At 41.5% G+C, this 27,494-nt stretch overlaps 2 protein-coding genes across 2 annotated transcripts in view; both read right to left on the bottom strand.

The window, feature by feature from the left end:
• LOC139387773 (nucleus accumbens-associated protein 2-like) overlaps positions 1-20,557 on the bottom strand; it is a 56,323-nt gene extending 35,766 nt beyond the window's left edge. The window contains exon 1 of the mRNA XM_071134013.1: positions 20,344-20,557. The gene's annotated coding sequence lies outside the window, so the exon portion shown is untranslated. The remainder of the gene's footprint in view (positions 1-20,343) is intronic.
• Positions 20,558-21,558: 1,001 nt separating this feature from the next.
• On the bottom strand, positions 21,559-26,830 carry LOC139388459 (transmembrane protein 250-like). Its single transcript, XM_071135125.1, has 2 exons — positions 26,560-26,830; positions 21,559-26,254 (listed from the first exon to the last, which is right to left on the bottom strand). The coding sequence occupies exon 2, from the start codon at positions 26,059-26,061 to the stop codon at positions 25,642-25,644; it is 420 nt and encodes a 139-aa protein (XP_070991226.1). The 5' UTR covers positions 26,062-26,254; positions 26,560-26,830; the 3' UTR covers positions 21,559-25,641.
• Positions 26,831-27,494: the final 664 nt, after the last annotated feature.

Genomic DNA, 27,494 nt, shown 5'->3' with positions numbered 1-27,494 from the left:
TTCCTGCAGGCTCATCCTGACATGGCCCTCCAGCATGACAATGCCACCAGCCATACTGCTCGTTCTGTGTGTGATTTCTTGCAAGACAGGAATGTCAGTGTTCTGCCATGGCCAGCGAAGAGCCCGGATCTCAATCCCAGTGAGCATGTCTGGGACTTGTTGGATTGGAGGGCTAGGGCCATTCCCCCCAAAAATGTCCGGGAACTTGCAGGTGTCTTGGTCGAAGAGTGGGGAAACATCTCACAGCAAAAACTGGCAAATCTGGTGCAGTCCATGAGGAGGAGATACACTGCAGTACTTAATGCAGCTGGTGGCCACACCAGATACTGACTGTTACTTTTGATTTTGAACCCCCCTTTGTTCAGGGACACATTATTGCATTTATGTTAGTCACATGTCTGTGGAACTTGTTCAGTTTATGTCTCAGTTGTTGAATCTTGTTATGTTCATACAAACATTTACACATGTCAAGTTTGCTGAAAATAAACGCAGTTGGCAGTGAGAGGAAGTTTCTTTTTACATATGAGAAGAGTAATGTTGTAACGAATCTCGTCCTCCTCTTCTGAGGAGGAGTAGCGAGAAGGATCGGAGGACCAATGCGCAGCGTGGTAAGTGTTCATGATGTAATCTTTAATAAATAAAAATGAACACTGAAATACAAAACAATAAAGTGAACGAACGAAAACCGAAACAGTCCTGTCTGGCGACACACACCAAGACAGAAAATAAACACCCACCACTCAAAAGTGAAACCAGGCTACCTAAATATGATTCTCAATCAGGGACAACGATTGACAGCTGCCTCTGATTGAGAACCATACTAGGCCGAACACAGAAATCCCAAATGAGAGAAAAACGAACATAGACAACCCACCCAACTCACGCCCTGACCATACTAAAACAAAGATATAATAACAGAACTAAGGTCAGAACGTGACAAATGTAGGATATGTAGACATTATTAAAGAGGCCTTATTTAAAGTGACAGTGATAACTTTATTAAATCCATGTTAGTACAATGATGTAGTAAGAATTATACTACTTATTTGACTTAATGTAAAGTGTTACCACGCCTTTCATTGATATATCTATAGCACATTTCCTACCCTACTGACTACACACAGTTAACAGTCAAGACACCATTTATTTGATTTCACCTTTATTTAACCAGGTAGGCTAGTTGAGTACAAGATCTCATTTACAACTGCGGCCTGACCAAGTTAAAGCAAAGCAGTGCGACAAAAACAACAACACAGAGTTACACATGGGATAAACAAACGTACAGTCAATAATACAATAGAAAAAGTCTATATACAGTGTGTGCAAATGGGGTAGGATAAGGGAGGTAATAATAATAATAGAATAATATGGGGATGAGGTAGTTGGGTGTGCTATTTACAGATTGGCTGTATACAGGTACAGTGATCGGTAAGCTGCTCTGACAGCTTAAAGTTAGTGAGGGAGATATACGACTCCAGCTTCAGAGATTTTTTGCAATTCGTTCCAGTCATTAGCAGCAGAGAACTGGAAGGAAAGGCAGCCAAAATATGTGTTGGCTTTGGGGATGACCAGTGCAATATACCTGCTGGAACGCATGCTAAGTGTGGGTCTTGCTATGGTGACCAGTGAGCTGAGATAAGGCAGGGCTTTACCAAGCAAAGACTTATTGATGACCTGGAGCCAGTGGGTTTGGCGATGGGTATGTAGTGAGGACCAGCCAACGAGAGCATACATGTCGCAGTGGTGGGTAGTATATGGGGCTTTGGTGATACAACGGATGGCACTGTGATAGACTACATCCAGTTTGCTGAGTAGAGTGTTGGAGGCTATTTTTTAAATGACATCGCCAAAGTCAAGGATCGGTAGGATAGTCAGTTTTACAAGGGTATGTTTAGCGGCATGATGAAGGATGCTTTGTTGCGAAATAGGGTAGCCTATTCTAGATTTAATTTTGGATTGGAGATGCTTAATGTGAGTCTGGAAGGAGAGTTTCCAGTCTAACCAGACACCTAGGTATTTGTAGTTGTCCACATATTCTTGATCCGAATTGTCCAGAGTAGTGATGCTAGTAGGGTGGGAGGGTGCGGGCAGCAATCGGTTGAAGAGCATGCACTTAGTTTTACTAACATTTAAAAGCAGTTGGAGGCCACGGAAGGAGTGTTGTATGGCGTTGAAGCTTGTTTGGACGTTTGTTAGCACAGTGTCCAAAGAAGGGCCAGATGTATACAGAATGGTGTCGTATGTGTGGAGTAGGATCAGAGAATCACCAGCAGCAAGAGCAACATCAATGATATATACAGAGAAGAGAGTCGGCCCGAGAATTGAACCCTGTGGCACCCCCATAGAGACTGCCAGAGGTCCGGACAACATGCCCTCCGATTTGACACACTGAACTCTATCTGAGAAGTAGCTGGTGAACCAGGTAAGGCAGTCATTTGAGAAGACAAGGTTATTGAGTCTGTCGATTTCGACAGAGTCGAAAGCCTTGGTCAGGTCAATGAAGACGGCTGCACAGTACTGTCTTTTATCGATGGCGGTTATGATATCATTTAGGACCTTGAGCGTGGCTGAGGTGCACCCATGACCAGCTCGGAAACCAGATTGCATAGTGGAGAAGGTACGGTGGGATTCGAAATGGTCGGTGATCTTTTTATTAACTTGGCTTTCAAATATTTTATAAGGGCAGGGCAGGATGGATATAGGTCTATAACAGTTTTGGTCTAGAGTGTCTCCCCATTTGAAGAGAAGGATGACCTCGGAAGCTTTCCAATCTTTGGGGATATCAGACGATACGAAAGAGAGGTTGAATAGGCTAGTAATAGGGGTTGCAACAATTTTGGCAAATCATTTTGGAAAGAGTGGTTCCAGATTGTCTAGCCCAGCTGATTTGTACGGGTCCAGATTTTGCAGCTCTTTCAGAACATCAGCTGTCTGCATTTGGGTGAAGGAGAAGAGGGGGAGTAAGATTCGGCAGGGGGTGCTGAGATGTTGGCAGGGGTAGGGGTAGCCAGGTGAAAAGCATGGCCTGTCGTGGAAAAATGCTTATTGAAATGATCGATTATCGTAGATCTATCAGTGATGACAGTATTTCCTATCCTCAGTGCAGTGGGCAGCTGGGAGGAGATGCCCTTATTCTAAATGGACTTTACAGTGTCCCAAAACTTTTGGGAATTAGTGCTACAGGAAGCAAATTTCTGTTTGAAAAAGCTAGCCTTTGCTTTCCTAACTGACTGAGTATATTGGTTCCTGACTTCCCTGAAAAGTTGCATATCGCAGGGGCTATTCGATGCTAATGCAGAATGCCACAGGATGTTTTTGTGCTGGTCAAGTGCAGTCAAGTCTGAGGTGAACCAAGGGCTGTATCTGTTCTTAGTTCGATTTTTTTTTGAATGGGGCATGCTTATTTAAGATGGAGAGGAAAGCACTTTTGAAGAGCAACCAGGCATCCTCTACTGACAGGATGAGGTCAGTACGCACACAGGCAATGAGGCAGTGATCGCTGAGATCCTGGTTGAAGACAGCAGAGGTGTATTTAAAAGGCAAGTTGGTCAGGATGATATCTAAGAGGGTGCCCCTGGTTACGGATTTAGGGTTGTAGCTGGTAGGTTCCTTGATCATTTGTGTGAGATTGAGGGCATCTAGTTGAGATTCAAATCAAATCAAATTTTTATTTGTCACATACACATGGTTAGCCGATGTTAATGCGAGTGTAGCGAAATGCTTGTGCTTCTAGTTCCGACAATGCAGTAATAACCAACGAGTAATCTAACCTAACAATTCCACAACTACTACCTTTACAAGTGTAAAGGGATAAAGAATATGTACATAAAGATATATGAATGAGTGATGGTACAGAACAGCATAGGCAAGATGCAGCAGATGGTATCGAGTACAGTATATACATATGAGATGAGTAATGTAGGGTATGTAAAAAAAAGTGGCATAGTTTAAAGTGGCTAGTGATACATGTACTCCATAAAGATGCAGTAGATGATATAGAGTACAGTATATACATATACATATGAGATGAGTAATGTAGGGTATGTAAACATTATATTAAGTGTCATTGCTTAAAGTGGCTATTGATAAAAAAAATGTACATCAATTTTCATTATTGAAGTGGCTGGAGTTGAGTCAGTATGTTGGCAGCAGCCACTCAATGTTAGTGGTGGCTGTTTAACAGTCTGATGGCCTTGATATAGAAGCTGTTTTTCAGTCTCTCGGTCTCTGCTTTGATGCACCTGTACTGACGTCGCCTTCTGGATGATAGTGGGGTGAACAGGCAGTGGCTCGGGTGGTTGTTGTCCTTGATGATCTTTATGGCCTTCCTGTGACATCGGGTGGTGTAGGTGTCCTGGAGGGCAGGTAGTTTTCCCCCGGTGATGCGTTGTGCAGACCTCACTACCCTCTGGAGAGCCTTACGGTTGTGGGCGGAGCAGTTGCCGTACCAGGCGGTGATACAGCCCGACAGGATGCTCTCGATGGTGCATCTGTAGAAGTTTGTGAGTGCTTTTGGTGACAAGACAAATTTCTTCAGCCTCCTGAGGTTGAAGAGGCGCTGCTGTGCCTTCTTCACAACGCTGTCTGTGTGGGTGGACCAATTCAGTTTGTCCGTGATGTGTACGCCGAGGAACTTAAAACTTACTACCCTCTCCACTACTGTCCCGTCGATGTGGATAGGGGGGTGCTCCCTCCTGCTGTTTCCTGAAGTCCACAATCATCTCATTTGTTTTGTTGACGTTGAGTGTGAGGTTATTTTCCTGACACCACACTCCAAGGACCCTCACCTCCTCCCTGTAGGCCGTCTCGTCGTTGTTGGTAATCAAGCCTACCACTGTAGTGTCGTCCGCAAACTTGATGATTGAGTTGGAGGCGTGCATGGCCACACAGTCGTGGGTGAACAGGGAGTACAGGAGAGGGCTCAGAACGCACCCTTGTGGGGCCCCAGTGTTGAGGATCAGCGGGGTGGAGATGCTGTTACTTACCCTCACCACCTGGGATTGTAGGACGGCCGGGGTGTTAAGCATGCCCCAGTTTAGGTCACCTAACAGTACGAGCTCTGAAGATAGATGGGGGGCGATCAATTCACATATGGTGTCCAGGGCACAGCTGGGGGCTGAAGGGGGTCTATAACAAGTGGCAACGGTGAGTGACTTGTTTCTGGAAATGTGGATTTTCAAAGTAGAAGCTCGAATTGTTTGGGCACAGACCTGGATAGCATGACAGAACTCTGCAGGCTATCTCTGCAGTAGATTGCAACTCCGCCCCCTTTGGCAGTTCTATCTTGTCGGAAAATGTTTTAGTTAGGGATGGAAATTTCAGGATTTGACAAACGACAAAAGCCCCCTTCAACATAAAATTACCATGACAGGCATGAGCATCTGATAATGCTATGCTAATTGCTCATGTGTTTTTGCAGTGGACTAGGGGAGCTGTGTAGCAGAGACTATAGCTGCCTCAGATGGCAGGCTTTTTCCATTGGCCTGCACTGGAAGTCCACTAAACTCTCTGGCACAGACTGAACAAACAGCGCACATACAGGGCAAGACTGGAGAGGGAGAGAGGGGTAATGGTGCTAACTCCTGCTGAAATCTGACTTTACACACAGAGGTTTGATTTAGGTTGGATTTCGCTCTGCAGAAAAACCTGTTTGTCACAATGTCATGTATTATAATATCATGATAGTTAGTTCAGGGAACTCAATGACATCTTACAATAAAAGTATGCCTGCATAAAATCTAGTGACAGTACATCAAATCATAAATCAAGTGCATCAATCAATAGTGCAATTAAAATCAAAGACCAGACAAAACAGGACAGGCCACTAAGGGATACTGGGAAGGCACACAAGGAACTCCCAAACTGAAGAACAACAGTGCCTTCAGAAAGTATTCATACCCCTTGATTTACTCCACATTTTTTGTGTTACAGCCTGAATTCAATATTTTTTTCTCACCCATCTACACACAATACCCCATAATGACAAATTGAAAACATGATTGTTATTAAAATGTTTGTAAATGTATTGAAAATGAAATACAGAAATATCTTATTAAGAGCTTTCCACAGCTGGATTGTGCAACATTTTCCCAATATTCTTAAAATAATTAATCGAGCTCTTTCAAATGGTTGTTTTTAATTCTAGACAACCAGTTTCAGGTCTTGCCAAAACTTTAACTCGACCACTCAGGAACATTCACTGTCTTCTTGGTAAGCAACTCCAGATTTGGCCTTGTGTTTAAGGTTATTGGCCTGATGAAAGTGAATTAATCTCTGAGTGTCTGGTGGAAAGCATACTGAACCAGGTTTTCCTCTAGGATTTTGCCTATTTTGCCTCCATTCCATTTCTTAAAATCCTGAAAAACTCCAGTCTTTTAATGATTACAAGAATACCCATAACATGATGCAGCCACCACTATGCTTAAAAATATGGAGAGTGGTACTCAGTAATGTGTTGTATTGGATTTGCCCCAAAAATGACACTTTCTATTGAGGAAAAAAATGTATTGCTTTGCCACATTTATTTGCAGTAGTACTTTAGTACCTTTTTGCAAATGGTATGCATGTTTTGGAATATTTGTATTCTGTACAAGCTTCCTTCTTTGTACTCTGTCAATTAGGTTAGTACTGTGGCTGTCACGGTCGTCCTCCTCTTCATCTGAAGAGGAGAGGCGAGAAGGATCGGAGGACCAAAATGCGGCGTGGTATGTGTTCATGATGAATATTTAATAAAAGAAAGCACTGAACACTGAATACAAACTATACAAAAACAATTAACAAATAACGACCGTGAAGCTATAAATGAGACCTGTGCTGACACAAGCAACTAACATAGACAATCACCCACCAACAAACAGTGAAACCCAGGCTACCTAAGTATGATTCTCAATCAGAGAAAACGAATGACACCTGCCTCTGATTGAGAACCATACTAGGCCGAAACATACAAATCCCCAAATCATAGAAAAACAAACATAGACTGCCCACCCCAACTCACGCCCTGACCATACTAAATAAATACAAAACAAAGGAAATAAAGGTCAGAACGTGACAGTGGCGTATCTACAATGTTGTTGATCCATCTTCAGTTTTCTCCTATCACAGCCATTAAACTGGGGCGGCGGGTAGCCTAGTGGTTAGAGCGTTGGACTAGTAACCGAAAGGTTGCAAGATTGAATTCCTGAGCTGACAAGGTAAAAAACTGTCGTTCTTCCCCTGAACAAGGCAGTTAACCCACTGTTCCTAGGCCATCATTGAAAATAAGAATTTGTTCTTAACTGACTTGCCTAGTTAAATAAAGGAAAAATACATCAAAAATAAACTCTGTAACTGTTTTAAGGTCACCATTGGCCTCATGGTGAAATCCAATCATTTCAAAAAACACAATTCCACTTTGACATTATGGGGCATTGTGTGTAGGCCAGTGATAAACAACTCAATTGAATACATTTTGAATTCAGGCTGTAACACAATAACATGTATAAATAGTCCAAAATGTAAATAGCAGTAAAGTTATCACAAAACATTATTTTATGTGTTATTGCCTAACTAGACGATAGGCTATAAAGACCTGGGGAAAGTTGTGTCATTTAAATAAAACCAGAGAGGAAGAGGCAGACTTTCGGCCATTTTGGTGAATTAGCGATGCAGGCAAGACAGATTACCAAGACATACACTACGGTTCAAAAGTTTGGGGTGACTTAGAAATGTCCTTGTTTTTGAAATAACATCAAATTGATCAGAAATATAGTGTAGACATTGTTAATGTTGTAAATTACTATTGATGCTGGAAATGGCAGATTTTTTGTGGAATATCTACATATGCGTACAGAGGTCCATTTATCAGCAACCATCACTCCCGTGCTCCAATGGCATGTTGTGTTAGCTAATCCAAGTTTATCATTTTAAAAGGGTAATTGATCATTAGAAAACCCTTTTGCAATTATGTTAGCACAGCTGAAAACTGTTGTTTTGATTAAATAAGCAATAAAATGGACTACTTGAGTATCTGCAGCATCAGCATTTGTGGGTTCGATTACAGGCTCAAAATGGCAAGAAACAAATAACTTATTTTGAAACTCGTCAGTCTATTCTTGTTCTGAGAAATGAAGGCTATTCCATGCGAGAAATTGCCAAGAAACTGAAGATCTCGTGCAACGATGTGTACTACTCACTTACTCACTATAGCTAAGACAATGTTTGTATTGGTAGTAGTATGAGTTGGGATTATGCCGGTTCATTGTTTAGCTAGCTAGCTACATGTCTAAACAAAAGACTCGCCAAATGATTGCATGACCCATCATGTTAGCCAGGTGTGTCTGGGGGTGAGTAAGGCCATCTATTGTATTTCATGAACATGAGTACATGTCTAGACAATAGCGACCCATCCACTTAGCTAGATGTGTTTTGGGGTGGTTATAGCATTTCCTTCACATGACCAATCAATTTAGACAAGTGTGTCGGGTAAGAGTCATCTAATAATTATAAAATATTTCAAAAATATTTTTATCTGGACACTTTCTGTTTTTGATATTGATAGTATGCAAGTTACCATTTCACTGTACTGTTTACACCTTCTGTTTCCTGTGCATGTGACAAATAAACATAGATTTTATTTGATATAGTGTGTGTTTACCAGAGAAGGTAATGTGAAGAACAGCATGACCTACACCAAGGTCAGATTAGGATATAGGCCAAGCACTAGATAAAGTGTAATTCTACCTGGAGTTGTTCCTTATTGTAGGTTACTACTTTTAATCTTTAAATCTTAGGTTGTTTACTAAACTACTCACTCTGTTTAGCACATGCCCTCAAATGTGAATCATTAAAGAGATGGGTGGGACTAAGGCTTAAAAGGGTGTGAACAATGCTGAGTTTGCATAGACAAAGAAGCGCTCTCCAGTAGGTGTACCATAACATCCAAGTGCCATTTTCCCAAAAGTGGGGTTACAAGTTTATCAACTTTCAAAGCAGAATTACCTTCCCATTGTTCCTCGACTGCAGTGTATGATATACAATTTTCTAGCTCTGAAAATGGTATATCATTACATTGGATAAAATATCTACTTTTTTCATTGGTAAAAAACACAATTTCAAATTTTGCTACATAAGATCGAATCGAGGCAGTCGGTCACATGTACACTACATGACTAAAAGCATTCGGAGACCTACTTGTCGAACATCTCATTGCAAAGTCATGGGCATTAATATGGAGTTGGTCCCCCTTTTGCTGATTTAACAGCCTGCACTCTTCTGGGAAGGTGTTTCACTAGATCTTGGAAAATGGCTGCAGGGACTTGCTTCATTCAGCCACAAGAGCATTATTGAGATCAGGCACTGATGTTTGGTTCGATTACACCTGGCTCACAGACGACGTTCCAATTCATCCCAAAGGTGTTCAATGGGGTTGAGGTCAGGGCTCTGTGCAGGCCAGGCAAGTTCTTCCAGATGGATCTTGACAAACCATTTCTGTATGGACCTCACTTTGTGCATGGGGGCATTATAAAACTGAAACAGTAAAGGGCCTTCTCCAAAATGTTGCCACAAAGTACTAAGCACAGAATTGTCTAAAATGTTATTGTATGCTGTAGCTTTGAGATTTCCCTCCACTGGAACTAAGGGGCCTAGACCGAACCAAGAAAAACAGCCCCTGACCATTATTCCTCCTCCACCAAACTTTTCAGACACTATGCATTAGGGCAGGTAGCATTCTCCCAGATTCATTCGTCGGACTGCCAGATGGTGAAGCATGATTCATGAGCACCTCTCTCGCTCTTAATCACTGCAGAGAACTTGTTTCCACTGCTCCAGAGTCTAATGGCAGAGAGGTCCAGCTGACGCTTGTCATTGCGCAATGTGATCTTAGGCCTGTGTGCGGCTGCTCGGCCAAGGAAACCCATTTCATGAAGCTCCCGACGAACAGTTCTTGCTTCCAGAGGCAGTTCGGAACTCGATAGTGAGTGTTGCAACTGTGGAGATATGATTTTTGGGCTCTACGCGCTTCAGCACTCGGCGGTCCTGTTCAGTGAGCTTGTGCGGCCTACCACTTTGCGGCTGAGCCGTTGTTGTTCCTAAACGTTCAAATCAAAATATGTTTTATATTTGAGATTCTTCAAAGTAGCCATCCTTTGCCATGATGACAGCTTTGCACACTCTTGGCATTCTCTCAACCAGCTTCATGAGGTAGTCACCTGGAATCCATTTAAATTAACAGGTGTGCCTTGTTAAAAGTGAATTTGTGGAATTTCTTTCCTTCATAATGCGTTTGAGCCAATCAGTTGTGTTGTGACAAGGTAGGGGTAGAATACAGAAGGTTTGGTAAAAGACCAAGTCCATATTATGGCAAGTACAGCTCAAAAACGCAAAGAGAAACGACAGTCATTCGTTACTTTAAGACATGAAGGTAAACCAATCCAGAAAATGTCAAGAACTGAAAGTTTCTTCAAGTGTTTCTTCAAGTGTGGTCGCAAAAACCATCAAGCGCTATGATGAAACTGGCTCTCATGAGGACAGCCACAGGAAAGGAAGACGCAGAGTTATGTCTGCTGCAGAGGATAAGTTCATTAGAGTTTCCCACCTCAGAAATTACAGCACAAATAAATGCTTCACAGAGTTCAAGTAACAGACACATCTTAACATCAACTGATCAGAGGAGACTGAGTGAATCAGGCCTTCATGGTCGAATTGCTGCAAAGAAACCACTACTAAAAGACACCAATAATAAGAAGAGACTTGCTTTGGCCAAGAAACACGAGCCATGGACATTAGACCGGTGGAAATCTGTCTTTTGGTCTGATGAGTTCAAATTTGAGATTTTTGGTTCCAACCGCTGTGTCTTTGTGAGATGCAGAGCAGCGATATGCCATCCCATCTGGTTTACGCATAGTGGGACTATCATTTGTTTTCAACAGGACAATGATCGAACTCACCTCCCAGGCTGTGTAGGGGCAATTTGACCAAGAAGGAGAGTGATGGACTGCTACATCAGATGACCTGGCCTACACAATCACCTGAAATCAACCCAATTGAGATGGTTTGGGATGAGTTGGACCACAGAGTGAAGGAAAAGCAGCCAACAAGTGCTAAGCATATGTGGGAACTCCTTCAAGACTGTTGGAAAAGCATTCCAGGTGAAGCTGGTTGAGAGAATGCCAACATTGTGCAAAGCTGTCATCAAGGCAAAGGGTGGCTACTTTGAAGTATCTCAAATATAAAATATATTTTGATTTGTTTAACACTTTTTTGGTTAGTGCATAAGTAAATGTATATACTGTATATATATATTTGGGGGGACGGTATTGAAAATGATACCGTCTGTATTTCAAAATTCCCCAGTATATGGTACAGTTGAAGTCTGAAGTTTACATACACCTTGGCCAAATACATTTAAACTCAGTTGTTCACAATTTCTGACATTTAATCCTAGTAAAAATTACCTGTCTTAGGTCAGTTAGGATCACCACTGTATTTTAAGAATGTGAAATGTCAGAATAATAGTAGAGAGAATGATTTACTTCAGATTTGATTTCTTTCATCACATTCCTAGTGGGTGAGAAGTTTGCATACACTCAATTAGTATTTGGTAGCATTGCCTTTAAATTGTTTAACTTGGGTCAAATGTTTCGGGTAGCCTTCCACAAGCTTCCCACAATAAGTGGGTGAATTTTGGCCCATTCTTCCTGACAGAGCTGGTGTAACTGAGTCATGTTTGTAGGCCTCCTTGCTCGCACACTTCTTCAGTTCTGCCCACAAATGTTCTATGGGATTGAGGTCAGGGCTTTGTGATGGCCACTCTAATGCCTTGACTATGTTGTCCTTAAGCCATATTGCCACAACATTGGAAGTATGCTTGTGGTCATTGTCCATTTGAAAGAACCATTTGCTTCAATATATCCATATAATTTTCCGTCCTCATGATGCCATCTATTTTGTGAAGTGCACCAGTCCCTCCTGCAGCAAAGCACCCCCACAACATGATGCTGCCAACCCTGTGCTTCACGGTTGGCATGGTGTTCTTCGGCTTGCAAGCATCCCCCTTTTTCCTCCAAACATAACGATGGTCATTATGGCGAAACAGTCTAATTTTGTTTCATCAGACCAGAGAACATTTCTCAAAAAAGTACGATCTTTGCCCCCTTGTGCAGTTGCTAACCGTAGTCTGGCTTTTTTAATGGCGGTTTTGGAGCAGTGGCTTCTTCCTTGCTAAGCAGCCTTTCAGGTCGATATAGGACTTGTTTTACTGTGGATATAGATACTTTTGTACCTGTTTCCTCCAGCATCTTCACAAGGTCCTTTGTGAAGATGAAAGCCATTAAGAAAGCCATTTCTTAAAGATATCCAGACACACCAAACATGTGGAATAAGGTGCTCTGGTCAGATGAAACCAAAATTGAACTTTTTGGCAACAATGCAAAACGTTATGTTTGGCGTAAAAGCAACACAGCTCATCACCCTGAACACACCATCCCCACTGTCAAACATGGTGGTGGCAGCATCATGGTTTGGGCCTGCTTTTCTTCAGCAGGGACAAGGAAAGATGGTTAAATTTGATGGGAAGATGGATGGAGCCAAATACAGGACCATTCTGGAAGAAAACCTGATGGAGTCTGCAAAAGACCTGAGACTGGGACGGAGATTTGTCTTCCAACAAGACAATGATCCAAAACATAAAGCAAAATCTACAATGGAATGGTTCAAAAATAAACATATCCAGGTGTTAGAATGGCCAAGTCAAAGTCCAGACCTGAATCCAATCGAGAATCTGTGGAAAGAACTGAAAACTGCTGTTCACAAATGCTCTCCATCCAACCTCACTGAGCTCGAGCTGTTTTGCAAGGAGGAATGGGAAAAAATGTCAGTCTCTCGATGTGCAAAACTGATAGAGACATACCCCAAGCGACTTACAGCTGTAATCGCAGCAAAAGGTGGCGCTACAAAGTATTAACTTAAGGGGGCTGAATAATTTTGCACGCCCAATTTTTCAGTTTTTGATTTGTTAAAAAAGTTTGAAATATCCAATAAATGTCGTTCCACTTCATGATTGTGTCCCACTTGTTGTTGATTCTTCACAAAAAAATACAGTTTTCTATCTTTATGTTTGAAGCCTGAAATGTGGCAAAAGGTCGCAAAGTCCAAGGGGGCCGAATACTTTCGCAAGGCACTGTATATATGGTATTCAGCCCAAGCCTATTCCAGTGCCTGGGTGTCGAGCAGCTGAAGGCCCGGCACCCATGGTGGAGAAGCGTAATGGAGGGGTGACAAGTAGAGAGCAAAGAGAGTGGGAGTTGGCATAGAGTGGGAGTTCAGAGAGGTCGGTAGGTGCCAGGTAGGTGCCAGGTTGTTGGAGGGATATGTAGGTGAGGAGTGTCTTAAAGTGAATACAGAATTGGACAGGGATCCAATGTAGTTTGATGAGGATTTGAGTGATGTGTTCAATTGATCTGGTGCAGGTGAGGATTTGTGCAGCAGCATTCTGGACCAGTTGAAGTTTGTTGGTGAGTTTGGTGGGAATACCAGTAAGGAGTGTTGCAGTAGTCCAGTCGGGAGGGGCCAAAAGCATGGATGAGTGTTTCAGTGATAGAGTGTGACAGTGAGGGGCGGAGCCTGGAGATATTGCGGATGTGGAAGAATCCTGTCCAGGTGATGGTTTTTATGTGGGGTTCAAATGACAGGTCACAGTCATGGGTGACATTGAGGCGTTTGACTTTGTTGACAAAGGGACCTGGAAACCGTCTATGGTGATGCTGAGTTTGTGCCATTTGAAGACAGTGGATTTGGAACCGATGAGCATGACCTCTGCTTGTTGCTGTTGAGTTTGGGTTTGGTGGAGAGGTGGAGCTGGGTACCATCAGCATAGCAGTGGAAGTGTACTCTGTGATGATGATATAGATTACACATAACATTAGTTGCCCTATAAACAGTTTAATCTGCATATGCAACCGCCATACTTGGCAGATACCTCGTGTTCTGGCCTGGAGCAAGGCAGGTGTAACCGTCATGTGAGGCCTAATGTGTTTATGCTAAACTAAGCCAATAACACATGCCCTCAGTAAACTGACAAGGTAAAATAGAGATGTTATGTATACTATATAAAGCATGTATAAGTTGTAGTTTGTTTAAAGTGAAACCATGGTAAGATACTGTGCAGAAGTTACACTGAAATCGAGCCACACTACTTTTTTATATATTTGACTGTCAAGTTGAGTGTGCCTGTGTGTGCATGCACCTATGTGTGGTGTGTATATATACAGATGTTGGATCTTAATTGCATCAGGTAATACAAAGTTGAAGTGTATTGGATGTTTAAACAAGTTTGTTATTTCTTTGTCCTAAAGAAAAATGTATCAACACCTACAAAAAGTGTCCATTAATTATAGTCCACATAATAATTCACATGTCCTGTTGCTGCAAGATTATTTTCCTGCTGTAGCAAACTGGCTCAAATTAAGATCCTACATCTGTAAGTATTCCAAATTGTCAAGTCACTTAAAAGCCTCGGGGACTGAGGGAATAACATGTACTGTAGGTAATTGAGATATATTAGCCTATAATTGAGCTAAAGAAGTAATCAGATAAAGCCTGTAATCAGAGAAAGCCGGACCCTCAAAAAGATAAGGGAAATGAAAATACTGTTTTGAGCCCACAAACTCTCAAGAACCATTTAGTGTTCACTGGAGAGATAACTCCAATGGTATCGTTTTCCCCTTAGCAAATTAACTTACATTTTACCTCAAGGTCCATGGACGGATACACATTAGTAATACCACTAACCTAGAGCTTCTGTATAGCATAATCTTATAGATACTGTAGGGAACACTCCCTTTTGAAGGACTGCTATACCTTTTATACACATTACTATATTTTTTCAAAAATCAATGTCAATTAATGTACTCTATGATTACAAGTCCCCATAATAAATTATTAACATTTAGTGTTTTGTATGTATTCACAAATGCTAATGATACATTAACAAATGGTTTACACAACATCTATTAATGGTCTACAAACTATTTACTGATGGTTTTTAGTGATTTTAAGTGATTTACAAGCAAACCTTCAGGAGGTTGCAAGAGATTCTATTGACTTCTTTTCAGCCAAACCAAGACAAATCTACTTTTGAATTTTTGTATACAGTGGGAACAGAGGAAACTGCAAGTGTAAGGCTATCAAAATGTCATTAGAATTCCAGAATCATCCCACCCCTTAGTACTTCTCTTAATTTGCTGCAATGGCTATGTGCTCTCATTCATAGGGAAACACTTAGAACAGTAAAATGCACACAAAATCTCTCTCGCACTCTCTCTCTCAAACACACACACAAAACTGCCGTGACATCCATGCCATGTGATCTTGCCAGGCGTTATGCCAAAGGCCAACCCATGTCACTTACCAGAAATCTCATACAGAGAGAAAGAGAGAGTGCACAAGAGCGAGCGAGAGAGAGAGAAGCAAGTAAGGGGAGAGTAAAGGGCCTTTAGTTATGCAAGAGCTCTTTGTCAATCCTCTCCACAACGTACACTGAAAAAGCATATGAAGCTTTATGACTTTCCTCTGTTTCTCCAACGTTCTTGAGGCAGTAGGCCCTAAGTAACAAGGAGCACATGAGCTCTTATGTTAAATTGTTCTGGAGAGCATGTTTACTGTCCATTGTCTCAGTTCTTGGAAGACTTCCTGAAAATCACAGAATGAGCCAAAGCACCCAAATCAGTTACATTTCATGAATCTCTCTCTCTCTCTCTCTCTCTCTCTCTCTCTCTCTCTCTCTCTCTCTCTCTCTCTCTCTCTCTCTCTCTCTCTCTCTCTCTCTCTCTCTCTCTCTCTCTCTCTCTCTCTCTCTCTCTCTCTCTCTCTCTCTCTCTCTCTCTCTCTCTCTCTCTCTCTCTCTTGTTTGTCTGTCTCTCTGTATTTGTGTGTGTTTGTATTGGTGTGTGTTTGTATTGGTGTGTGTGTCTTCATTTAGAATGTACAGTGGGTTAACAGTTAAGGAAACACTGTTGACCAACCAAGTACCATGCCATGCTACACTACCTACAGTTTGATTTAATCTACCACCCAAAATGTCAACAGTAGTTCAAATAAAGTCAACATACGTCGACATCACTAGTTAGGCTCCATAGGTAGGCCTGTTTATTGTTTATTGATTGCATATGCTTAAAAGGCTTGAAGGATAGAAACAAATGGAAATACAGATCTGTCTCGCCATACAGATTTAAATTTCAGTCAATTTCACTCAAGAATCTTTAAACAATATATTATATGGGAAAAAAGAAGGAAAAACTAAGAGAAAAAGGTTTGAAACCATACCCATAACTAAACACGTCAAGAAGAATAAGGCAATGCAATACTGTATGACGGAACCCACTCCACATCTAAATGACAGGATCTGTGTAGTGGACTCAGTTGACCTTGTGATGGGATCTGTGACAACACCACTGGCCCAGAGCAACTGTACATACTGTACATACAGATGACGCATGAGAAAATAATGTATGCCTGCTCTGTATCACGTACCATGCACATTGTCATCCCATTGTTCCATCATCATCTCTAGAGGGCCTCACAGACAGAGGCCAGATGAATGCCGTTTAGGCCTTTTTTACACAGAGCCTTTGTAGTATGGTTACTCCCTCCCTCTCACCAAGTGCACTAGCTAAACCAAGGAGCCAAAGAGACAGAAATCAACACTAGGCATTTTTCAGTGAGCACTGTAAACAAAGAATGGGAAAATCTCATCTCAAATATTGGTTGTCAAATAAATAACATTTACTCCCACATACTGGAAGTTAAATAAAACATATTCTCTAGACATTACTATAAGGTTGACTATTCATATTACAAAACCAGACTCAAGTTATGGTAGTACAAAAATATGAGAAAATAGTTATACTGGTCGAGCAACAGAGTGGGTGGATCCTACAATGCTGGAGAATAAACATTAAGGAAGGTAACAAATAAACCTAAACATTTCCTTTACTGTCGATCGCCCCTTATGATAATGAGTCCATGCTGTTCAGTCAAGCATCTGATGATGCAGTTGAGTGAACCCTACAACCTCTCTCTCTTCCCATGTACGTGTCTATCAAAATGTGTGTGTGTGTGTCTCTCTTCTCACTTCCCCCCTTGGCCCCCCTGTGGAATGTTTTGTAGTGCGGGGCCTATGGAGGAAGGGCATCTGAGGACACGGCACACACAAATACAGCTGTTGAGCGCCATCACAGCGCTTGGCAGCCATCCAACTCAAAGACGTGTGGCGGTGAAGGCCTTGGTTAAGAAAAAAAAAGTTAACAAAGAGCACACTCCTTCCATGTACTGTATGTTGTGTTAAACATTGAAGATAAGAACTTGGCAGTACACCTCGATGCCCTCACTGACTTCCCAGCAATAAAGGAACTACTAAGAAAAAAAGGTGTCATTGTGTGAAGCACACTATATATACAAAAGTATGTGGACACCCCTTCAAATTAGGGGATTCGGCTATTTCAGCTACACCCATTGCTGACAGGTGTATAAAATAGAGCACAGAGCCATGCAATTTCCATATACAAACATTGGCAGTAAAATGGCCTTACTGAAGAGCTTAGTGACTTTCAATGTGGTACCGTCATAGGATGCCACCTTTCCAACAAGTCAGTTCGTCAAATTTATGCCCTGCTAAAGCTGCCCCGGTCAACTGTAAGTGCTGTTATTGTGAAGTGGAAACGTCTAGGAGCAACAACGGCTCAGCCACAAAGTGGTAGGCCACACAAGCTCACAGAATGGGACCGCAGCGTGCTGAAGCACATAGCGTGTAAAAATCGTCTGTCTTTGGTTGCAACACTCACTACCAAGTTCCAAACTGCCTCTGGAATCAATGTCAGCAAAAGCACTGTTCGTCTGGAGCTTCATAAAATGGGTTTCCATGGCCGAGCAGCCGCACACAACCCTAAGATCACATTGCACAATGCCAAACGTCGGTTGGAGTGGTGTAAAGCTTGCTGCCATTGGACTCTGGAGCAATGGAAACGCTTTCTCTGGAGTGATGAATCACGCGTTACCATCTGGCAGTCTGGTGGACAAATCTGGGTTTGGGGGATGCCAGGAGAACGCTAACCAGCCCCAATGCACAGTGCCAACTGTAAAGTTTGGTGGAGGATGAATAATGGTCTGGGGCTGTTTTCATGGTTCGGGCTAGGCCCCTTAGTTCCAGTGAAAGGAAATATTTATGCTACAGCATAAAATGACATTCTAGACGATTTGTGGCAACAGTTTGGAGAAATCCCTTTCCTATTTCAGCATGACAACGCCCCCATGCACCATCCATACAGAAATGGTTTGTCGAGGTTGGTGTGGAAGAACTTGACTGGCCTGCACAGAGCCCTGAACTCAAACCCCTTTGACCACCTTTGGGATGAATTGGAACACCGACTGCGAGCCAGGCCTAATCACCCAACATCAGTGCCTGACCACACTAATGCTCTTGTGGCTGAATGGAAGCAAGTCTCCACAGCAATGTTCCAACATCTAGTGGAAAGCCTTCCCAGAAGATTGGAGGCTGTTATAGCAGCAAATGGGGGACCGACTCCATATTAACGCCCATGATTTTGGAATGAGACGTTCGACGAGCAAGAGTCCACATACTTTTGGTCATGTAGTGTATATAGGAAGGCAGGCAGCCAAGTACACGCCTACACACACAATGTGCCTATAGATTTCGTTTGAATCAATAAGCGGAGAGATGGGAGTCACTCTGTCTGTATATCTTTCTCTTGTTTGGTATGACAGCTCAGATGGATTTCACAGTGTTGAGAGCTGTGTGTGAAAGGCAAACCTGTAGACTTGGAGTGTTGGATGCCAGCCATGTTAGTTAAAGCTACACACACACACACACACACACACACACACACACACACACACACACACGGGGCAAATGAGGCCAACCTCCAACCCGACACCATTCCACCTCATATAGATGAAAATAGAGGGAACATCTTGCAATGTACTGGTCTAACAGCTGTAAATCATCTCCAAACAATAACTAAACAACATAAAGTGTGTGGGAGAGAGAGAGAGTTAGAGAGAGAAAGTGTGTGTGTGTGTGTGTGAGAGAGAGAGAGAGAGAGAGAGAGAGAGAGAGAGAGAGAGAGGAGAGAGAGAGAGAGAGAAGAGAGAGAAAGAGAGCAGGAAATGAATAAATTGCCACAAGTCACATGCAAGGCGCAAACAGTACAGTAGGCATTGATCACATGTCAGGGGCTTCAAGGGAAGCAGAAAGTGAGTAACATGCCAGTCAGACCCCAGGTCATGGAGAAGCACTGATCTAGTGTGCCACTGTCATTTTTTGCCAACAAACAGCAAGGATGTAGCCTATTGAGATTCCATTGAATCAATAATGGCCTATTACCTCTTCACAAACAAAATAATATATAATGTATACTCCATAGGCTAAGGCATGTAGGGTACATTTAAACAACTACAGACCCATTTAAATATTACACAGAATTACAAGAGGACATCATAGTTAAATTATACCAAGTTTATAAACTATTCTCCATGCTGCATAGCCTACTTTATAGTCTACTCCTGAGGCTTCAGACTTAGATTGATTTTCTGTACACCACGATTCACAAATTATGGTAGCACCGAGGACATACAAATACTATGATATATAAGGTTGAAGCCTATATTATGCCACAAAATATTCTGGTCTGATGGCGGTGAGTCGAGTTGACCTAAATTCACAGTGTAACCACTCTCATTTGGATCCCATAACTTTAAGATCAACACCTATGAATAGGCTACATTGTATATAACATTCTGTATGTCTGGGGTGTGGTTAGGTCGGCTACATGTGTGTTATAATGCCTACAGCCTACTAAGAAGTGGGGGGCGTTTTTGTTGTGGACTTGACAGCGACGCAATGACCGATATATGCTCCACATATCCCGTTAGAAATACTGTATTTCGTTGACTGATAAAAAGTGGTCCCAAAATGTTAGGCCCACATTTCATAAAGTTAATTGTTAAAGTACCATTTCTAAACATCTGCGCAAATTCCTTTAGTCTAAAATACTGGCGGGTTATATTTTTCAGGAATCCAGTTGCATTAAATCAACGGTTCTAACAAAATCACAAAATCTACGAAATGTCTAGGCTATTCTACAATACTATAAAAAGTTAAATCGTTGTTGTAGTTTATGTCAATATCGCTATGTCATTCGTGAATTAATATATCAAGCGATGGATATGAAAGATGGGCAGATTAAATCTAGCCTACATACGAGGAAATAAAACATGGCAAAACCATATGCGTTATACAAACAAACACTATAGCCTACATATCAAACCACGATTATGACAAATGTTTACCCGATATGGTCGCTCCTCCATAAAAGGTTGCTGTCAGTAGCGGGCACAGCTTTATTTCTTGCGATGTAAAGTTTCCAGGTTCCGTCTGTAGCATAGGCAGGCCCCGAGTTCACCTCGTTTGCTTGCTCGCTCTCCTATCTTGCCTGCTCGCCCCCGGCGCTCTCTCTCTCTCGCTGCTCTCTCTCTCTCCCCAATGTATCCTTGTGCAGGAAGTGAATGACGCTCACATGGACGCTATATGAACTGTGCGCATAGCCGCAGACTGACATCATTCTACAGTCGATACACTTTCATTAAAGACACAGACTCGGCGTTTAGAGATGCTACTGTACAGTCTTTCAGATGTTATGTACTTTACTGTAAATACAAAAAAAACATTGAGCGCTCTACGTTATGCACCTCTAAATTATGACACCTTTACATGCACTCGATTCTAATGACAGAATTCACGACAAAGTTAATTGTTCAACTGTACCGAAATCTAGCTAATACTCAAGCACGCAACTTGAGCTCTGGAGTGCATTTACATGCATGGTTACCTCACGTGGCCTATTAGTTGCAAGCTGCGCATGTGTGCAGCTCATAATTTTGGGGACCAACTGCGGGCACATATTATGACCTCAAGTCAACTGTCCCCTAACTGCTGTATCCGTTTTACTGTAGTCAATCCATATACCACCCACTGCCAGACAACAAAATGTATTTACATTCACTGATACGTCTATCCATTACTCTATTTCCATAAAATCTGCTATTATATTTACTGTTTGTAGAACATGCCCTTAAATCTCAACTGTGCAGTTGCATGACTCCAAAAGCAACTGACCTTAACCATGTCTGACCAAATCATTAAACATATCTTTCAGTGTGTGTATCTCGACAGAGGGTGCAATGTAGAATACGCCCACTGTCAATAAACACATGTATGGTCATTGGTAATGGTTAATAACCATAAGGTCCCCATCATTAATACTGTAGACATTTTATAATGTATCCTAATGTATTTCCATATACTAAACAATTGTATGAGAAAAATCTAAATACAACACTGTACGAAAATTTGTCTCTGTAATTCTATGAAACCATAAATTATCAGTCCACAAACATTGCAAACACCTAAAGCACATCAAGCTTTGCCCCCGTATTCATTATACAACAGGGAATACATTAGCATGGTAAAGAATGACACAAATAAAAACACCAGGAGCAGACACATTTTTAACATGTTATATATACATTTATTCATATGCTCTTCCCAAGCAGCTTTGGTAATATAAAAATGTACAGTACAATGCCCTGAATAACAGCAGCAACGTAGGAAACGAAAACATACCATGTCCATTTCACACGTACTTTTCCACATAAGCATTCTGAACAGCTTCGGGATATATTGAGATGTTGTTAATGAGGGCCAATGGTTGTCACTAGTTACCACAGCCACAAAGTCAAAATAATAATGTAAAAATTCATTTAAACAAAACATTGCCTTTTGGGCTTCATTTAAGGTTAGACAAAAGGTTATCAGCGGGGTTAAGGTTAGGTTTCAAATCAGATTTTTTTAGAAGATAAATTGTAGAAATAGGCAGGGTTTAGACAAAATTATGCCTTTGTGGGTGTGGTAACTAGTAACGACCAGGTTCAATGGAGGGTCAACTCACCTGGCATCCATCAACTCAGGGAATAGACTTGAAATGTTGGTGAAAATAACTTGCAACTCTCATTTCATAAAATGTGAATTCTTTACATTCCTCAACTGAATTGATTTGGAATTAACCCCAACCCTACTTGCCATAGGCCTACTATACATGGCTATATATTGCATTGTACAGCTACAGTGGCTTCAGAAAGAATTCACACCCATTACTTTTTCCACATTTTGTTGAGTTACAGCCTGAATCAAAAAAAATAATAATTCTGAATTTTGTCACTGATCTACACAAAATACCCCATAATGTCAAAACATCTTTTTTTAAATTTTTTTATTTTTTACAAATTATGAATTAAAAATGAAAAGCTGAAATGTCTTATTGACTCAAGTATTTGTATTTGTTATGGCAAGTCTAAATACACTGAGTGTACAAAACATTAAGAATACCTGCTCTTTTCATGACAGATTGACCAGGAGAATCCAGGTGAAAACTATGATCCCTTATTAATGTCACATGTTAAATCCACTTCAATCAGTGTAGATGAAGGGTTAAACGGTTAAATGATTTTTAAGCCTTGAGACAATTGAGACATGGATTGTGTACTGTATGTGTGCCATTCAGAGAGTGAATGGGCAAAACAAAATATTTAAAGTGCCTCTGAACGGGGTATGGTAGTAAGTGCCACGCACACTGGTTTGTGTCAAGAACTGCAACGCTGCTGGGTTTTTCACTCTCAACAGCTTCCTTTGTGTATCAAGATTGGCCCACCACCCAAAGGACCATCAGCCAACTTGACACAACTATGGGAATGCTTGACACCTTGTAGAGTCCATGCCCTTACGAATTGAGGTTGTTCTTGGGGCAAGGTATATTCAGTGGTATGGTATATTCAGTGTAAGTTCAGGAGAAAATAATTTGCATGGTCTGTGTACAATAATAAAGTTTAACATTATTATTACAATTACCTGCAAGGTCCCTCAGTCAAGCAGTGAATTGTAAACAAAAATTCAACCACAAAGTCCAGGAAGGTTTTCCAATGCCTCACAAAGAAGGGAACCTATTGGTAAATGGGTACAAATTTTTAAAAAGTAGACGTTGAATATCTCTTTGAGCATGGTGAAGTTATTACACTTGGATGGTGTATCAACACACACAGTCACTACAAAGCTACAGGCGTCCTTTCTAACTCAGTTGCCAGAGAGGAAGGAAACTGCTCAGGGAATTCACCATGTGGCCAATGGTGACTTAAAAATAGTTCGAGTTTAATGGCTGTGATAGGAGATCCCTGAGGATGGAGCAACAACATTGTAGTTACTCTACAATACTAACCTAATTGACTGAGTGAAAAGAAGGAACCCTGTAAAGAATCCAAAAATTCCAAAAAGGACAGGAGTTTTTCAGGATAAAAAAGAAACAGAATGGAGCTAAGCACAGGCAAAATCCTAGAGGAAAATCTAGTTCAGTCTGCTTTCCACCAGACACTGGGATATTAAAGAACCTTATAGCAGAACAATAACTTAAACACAAGGCCAAATCTACACTGCAGTTGCATACCAAGACAGTTGCATACCAAGACAGTGAATGTTCCTGAGTGTCCGAGGTAGTTTTGACTTAAATCTACTAGAAAATCCATGACATGAAAATGGTTGTCTAGAAATGCTCAACAACCAATTTGACAGAGCATGAAGAATTTTGAAAAGAATAATGCACAAATGTTGCACAATCCAGGTATGGAAATCTTAGAGAGTAGAGACTCTCTTAGAGACTTACCCAGAAAGACTCAAAGCTGCCAAAGGTTATTCTACAAGGTATTGAGTTAGGGGTGTGAATACTTATGTAAACTAGATATTTCTGTATTTCATTTTCCATAAATTAGCAAACATTTCTAAAAACATGTTTTCACTGACATTATGGGTTATTGTGTGTAAACGGGTGAGATCATTTTTTAAATTGGAATCCATTTTGAATTCAGGCTGTAACACAACCAAATGTGGAATAAGTCAAGAGGTATGAACACTTCCTTTAGGAACTGTATGTCAAAAATGAAATTCTTCCTTCTTTTCAGTTTTAACAGGACATACGAACTAGGCTAACAAATATGAGTGCCCCAGAGTATGAGGCATTTGATGAGTTGATCCTAGAACAATACAGGGTTGTGCTGCGTACCCACTTCGGCCCAATGCCAGTCCTCAGCCATGTCGCCATTTTAAATTGGTCAAAGTAGTCAACTGGGTAGGGATTCTTATGGGTTGTAGCCTCACTGGCTATCACAGACACTATAATGGCACATATATTAAGATGAGCTCTCTATCTCTGAACTCCATCCAACGACTGGGGCCGAGTCCCAAATATTTTAAATGGTTTTCTTCCCTTAGTATTGAGCACTGATCTGAAACAGACTGAATAGAAAGTAGCATGGTGGAAACTTGGCTTGTACACTGTTTACTGTTTAAGTACTGAAACAGAGGCTGTGACTATAACTAGGGCCAGACCTTTTCCTGGCCAGGACCTAGGCTTGTGGAAAAGGGGACAAGGAAAGGAGGAGAATTTAGGAGAAATTGATCAGGATTTCAGTACTTAAAATGAACAATGAGAAAGTTATTGGCATATGGTCAGTGAAAACTACAGGCTTTACACATGACCACAATGATAAACATTCTGAATAGGTTTTCATCCTATCATTACAGCCTTTCCTATATTTATCAGATCAGTCCTAGTGTAGGGAAGAAGCTTAGTAAAGGAGGCCATTGGGACACAGCCACAGCCATTGTTTTGGTTGGCAGAGACGGAGGTGTCTGGCTGTGATTGGCTATTGTTTTCTGAGGGAGGCCGAACAGAGTGTTCTCTCTGCGAGAGGGATTCTGGGACCATGTGAGGGACTAAATGACCACTTCACCCAAAGCCACCCACTGTAACTAACTCGCACTGTTACAGACTCGATGACACAGCTCAAGCAGCAGGCCATGCCCATGGCAGATATTAGTGGCATCAATAAGACACAATCTGCAAACACTAACACATACTCACTTATCCATATACTTTACAGCACGATACTGTTGCTTTTTTTTTATGAAAAGAAGATGTGTCAAATAATAACGTTACAAAAAGAATGTTGGTCACCAAGGGATTTGAATCCAACACCAATACGAACGTATCCTTTATGCTTAGAATTCAACATTTTGCGTGATTTGTTTTCTCCAGTCAAACAGAAGACAGCATGTTTTCCTTTCTAGGGTCTTGAGAGGCATCCCACCCCTCATTGTCCAAACTAAAGTAAGGGTTGTTATTACAGAAGTCTTAGAGTAAGTATGCATCAGCTTTTTTCAGGCAAATAGCACCAGAGTGTAACCATATATTCTGTCCACCTTCTATTCCTGGTCATCCTTACGCCTTCATAGCAACTGCTGCTGTGTGGTAATGTTTTGGTACTGACATTGGTATATAACAGTGCACACACTGTATATAGACTTTTCCCCCCTACTGTGTTATTGACTGTACGTTGGTTTATTCCCTGTGTAACTCTGTGTTGTTGTTTGTGCCGCACTGCTTTGCTTTATCTTGGCCAGGTCTCAACTGGCCTACCTGGTTAAATAAAGGTTACATTTTTTTTAAACAATAAAAAATCCATGGTCACTGTTGTCACCAGAAGCTACATGTCCACAAACACCATGAAGCACCAGCCCAGGCCTCCCACCAGGAACATTGTGACCTGCATACTGTAGATAAACAGGTTGTTGAGCACCCCAAAGTCAAGGCGCCGGTGTCCTAGCAACAGTAGGATGACGGACAGCTTGTACTGCAGCCGCAGGAAGACACGGGCGCTCATGTACTGCAGGCAGAATAGAGCCGACAGCGCCACCCAGAGGAGGGAGGTCAGAAGGCTGCAGCCGAAGTAGAGCAGGAAGCGCAGGAAGCCGTACATGCATCGTGAGCGCAGGTAAAGGTCAAAGTTGTTGTACTTGGTGCGCACAAGCTGGGTGGTGTGTGCAGACCCACAGGCCGAGTGCATGCAGGTGGTGTGGGGACCATGGAAGCTACGCACACGCCGAGGGATGGGGATCACAGGCATGAGTGGGAGAATTGAGCCACAAGCTTCTGTGGGGAGTCGCAGCAATAGGCCTTGTCCTCTGCTTCAGGGGTGGTGGGGGTTAGCATCATTGACTGGCTTAGAGCTTAAAACGGAACCCCAGGCATGGAATGTGGGCCTCTGATTAGGTCTGTTTGGAGTCTGTCGCGACAGGCATCCAAAAGGCAACAAGGCTCTGTAAAGAGGGCACAACACATTTATGTTACATTTTTGTGTTACACACACCAAACTAAATATAGACATTGAAAGGAGCGATCCCTCTCCCTCACACACTATGATAGCAGTGTGACATTAGGACAGCCTTGATAGTAAAAGCAGTAAATCATGGTTTATGCTGCTTATGTCTATTGAAAATGCTCATTCTCAAATATTTTTAAATCTCTATTATGGATGTAGCCTGGGCCTATAGACTTGACTGCTTGGAAACGTCACTTGACATTACAATATGTATCTTATTTATCAAACTGAAATTGTACATACCGTTCGTTTAGAAAAATGATTTCGAGTTATTGAAAGATGTCTTGCGCAATGAATTCTCAGCATTCGATTCGATGCTCATACATGAGTTCCTCAAACTCGTCGTAGTATGCTGTGAAACGACTGCTGCAAGTTATCATGTTATAACTCGTCACATGAAGACCTTTCAAAAACAACAAACAGTAATTACAGCCCTCTGATACATCATTGTATTGACATAGATGGCTATGCTTGCTACAATGTAACTCAACAGGGGCGGTAGTGTTGCTCTGACAACTGGTGAATACATCCTGTCGTAAAATGTTTCAGTCATTCTTCTCACGACAACATCTGAAATTTAAAGGAGAAGGGTTCAATTTTTTTGTCCAGTTTAAAACTGTGGTTGGTTCTCTTTTTTGCCTTGGGTGTGATAGAGATTGTTATTGTGAGAAAAATGGCTTGCCAGGCTACCTCCCCAAATCCATGTTGCATAGAGGTTAATGATTTCTGTGAATGTGGATTGACAGATAAAAACTCTTCAGTGTCAATGTCAGTCAAGCCAAACTGCAATATGGTTTTGGAATTTAAAAATTATTGGAGAGAGTTCGGAGAGAGAATACATGGCCACATCATGTTATAGCCTCAGAGAACAGAGATCACCCCCAATCTGCCATTGTAATATTGGGAGACAGCTTACTGATAGTTTCACCCTAACACAAAAGGCCTAACCTAAGATTTAGCCATAGCCTGACCACAACAGTCATTCCTAAAGCATGTTGACCTAGTGAGTGTGTTTGAAACCTGTAGATGAATTCAAATGTGCATCTAAATATGTTTGATAAAGTATACTTTAAAGTTTAAAGTTTTTAAAATCTCAATATCAAATAATTTCAGGGTAACAATTTAGTACCTTACTATGATTGTTTTCCAATCAAAAATAAATTGCAAAAGCATTTTCT

This window comes from Oncorhynchus clarkii, chromosome 29 (assembly GCF_045791955.1).
Source record: "Oncorhynchus clarkii lewisi isolate Uvic-CL-2024 chromosome 29, UVic_Ocla_1.0, whole genome shotgun sequence".
NCBI classification, from domain to species: domain Eukaryota; kingdom Metazoa; phylum Chordata; class Actinopteri; order Salmoniformes; family Salmonidae; genus Oncorhynchus; species Oncorhynchus clarkii.
The sequence above is the reverse complement of the archived record's forward strand: the minus strand, read 5'-3'. Positions and strand labels throughout refer to the sequence as shown.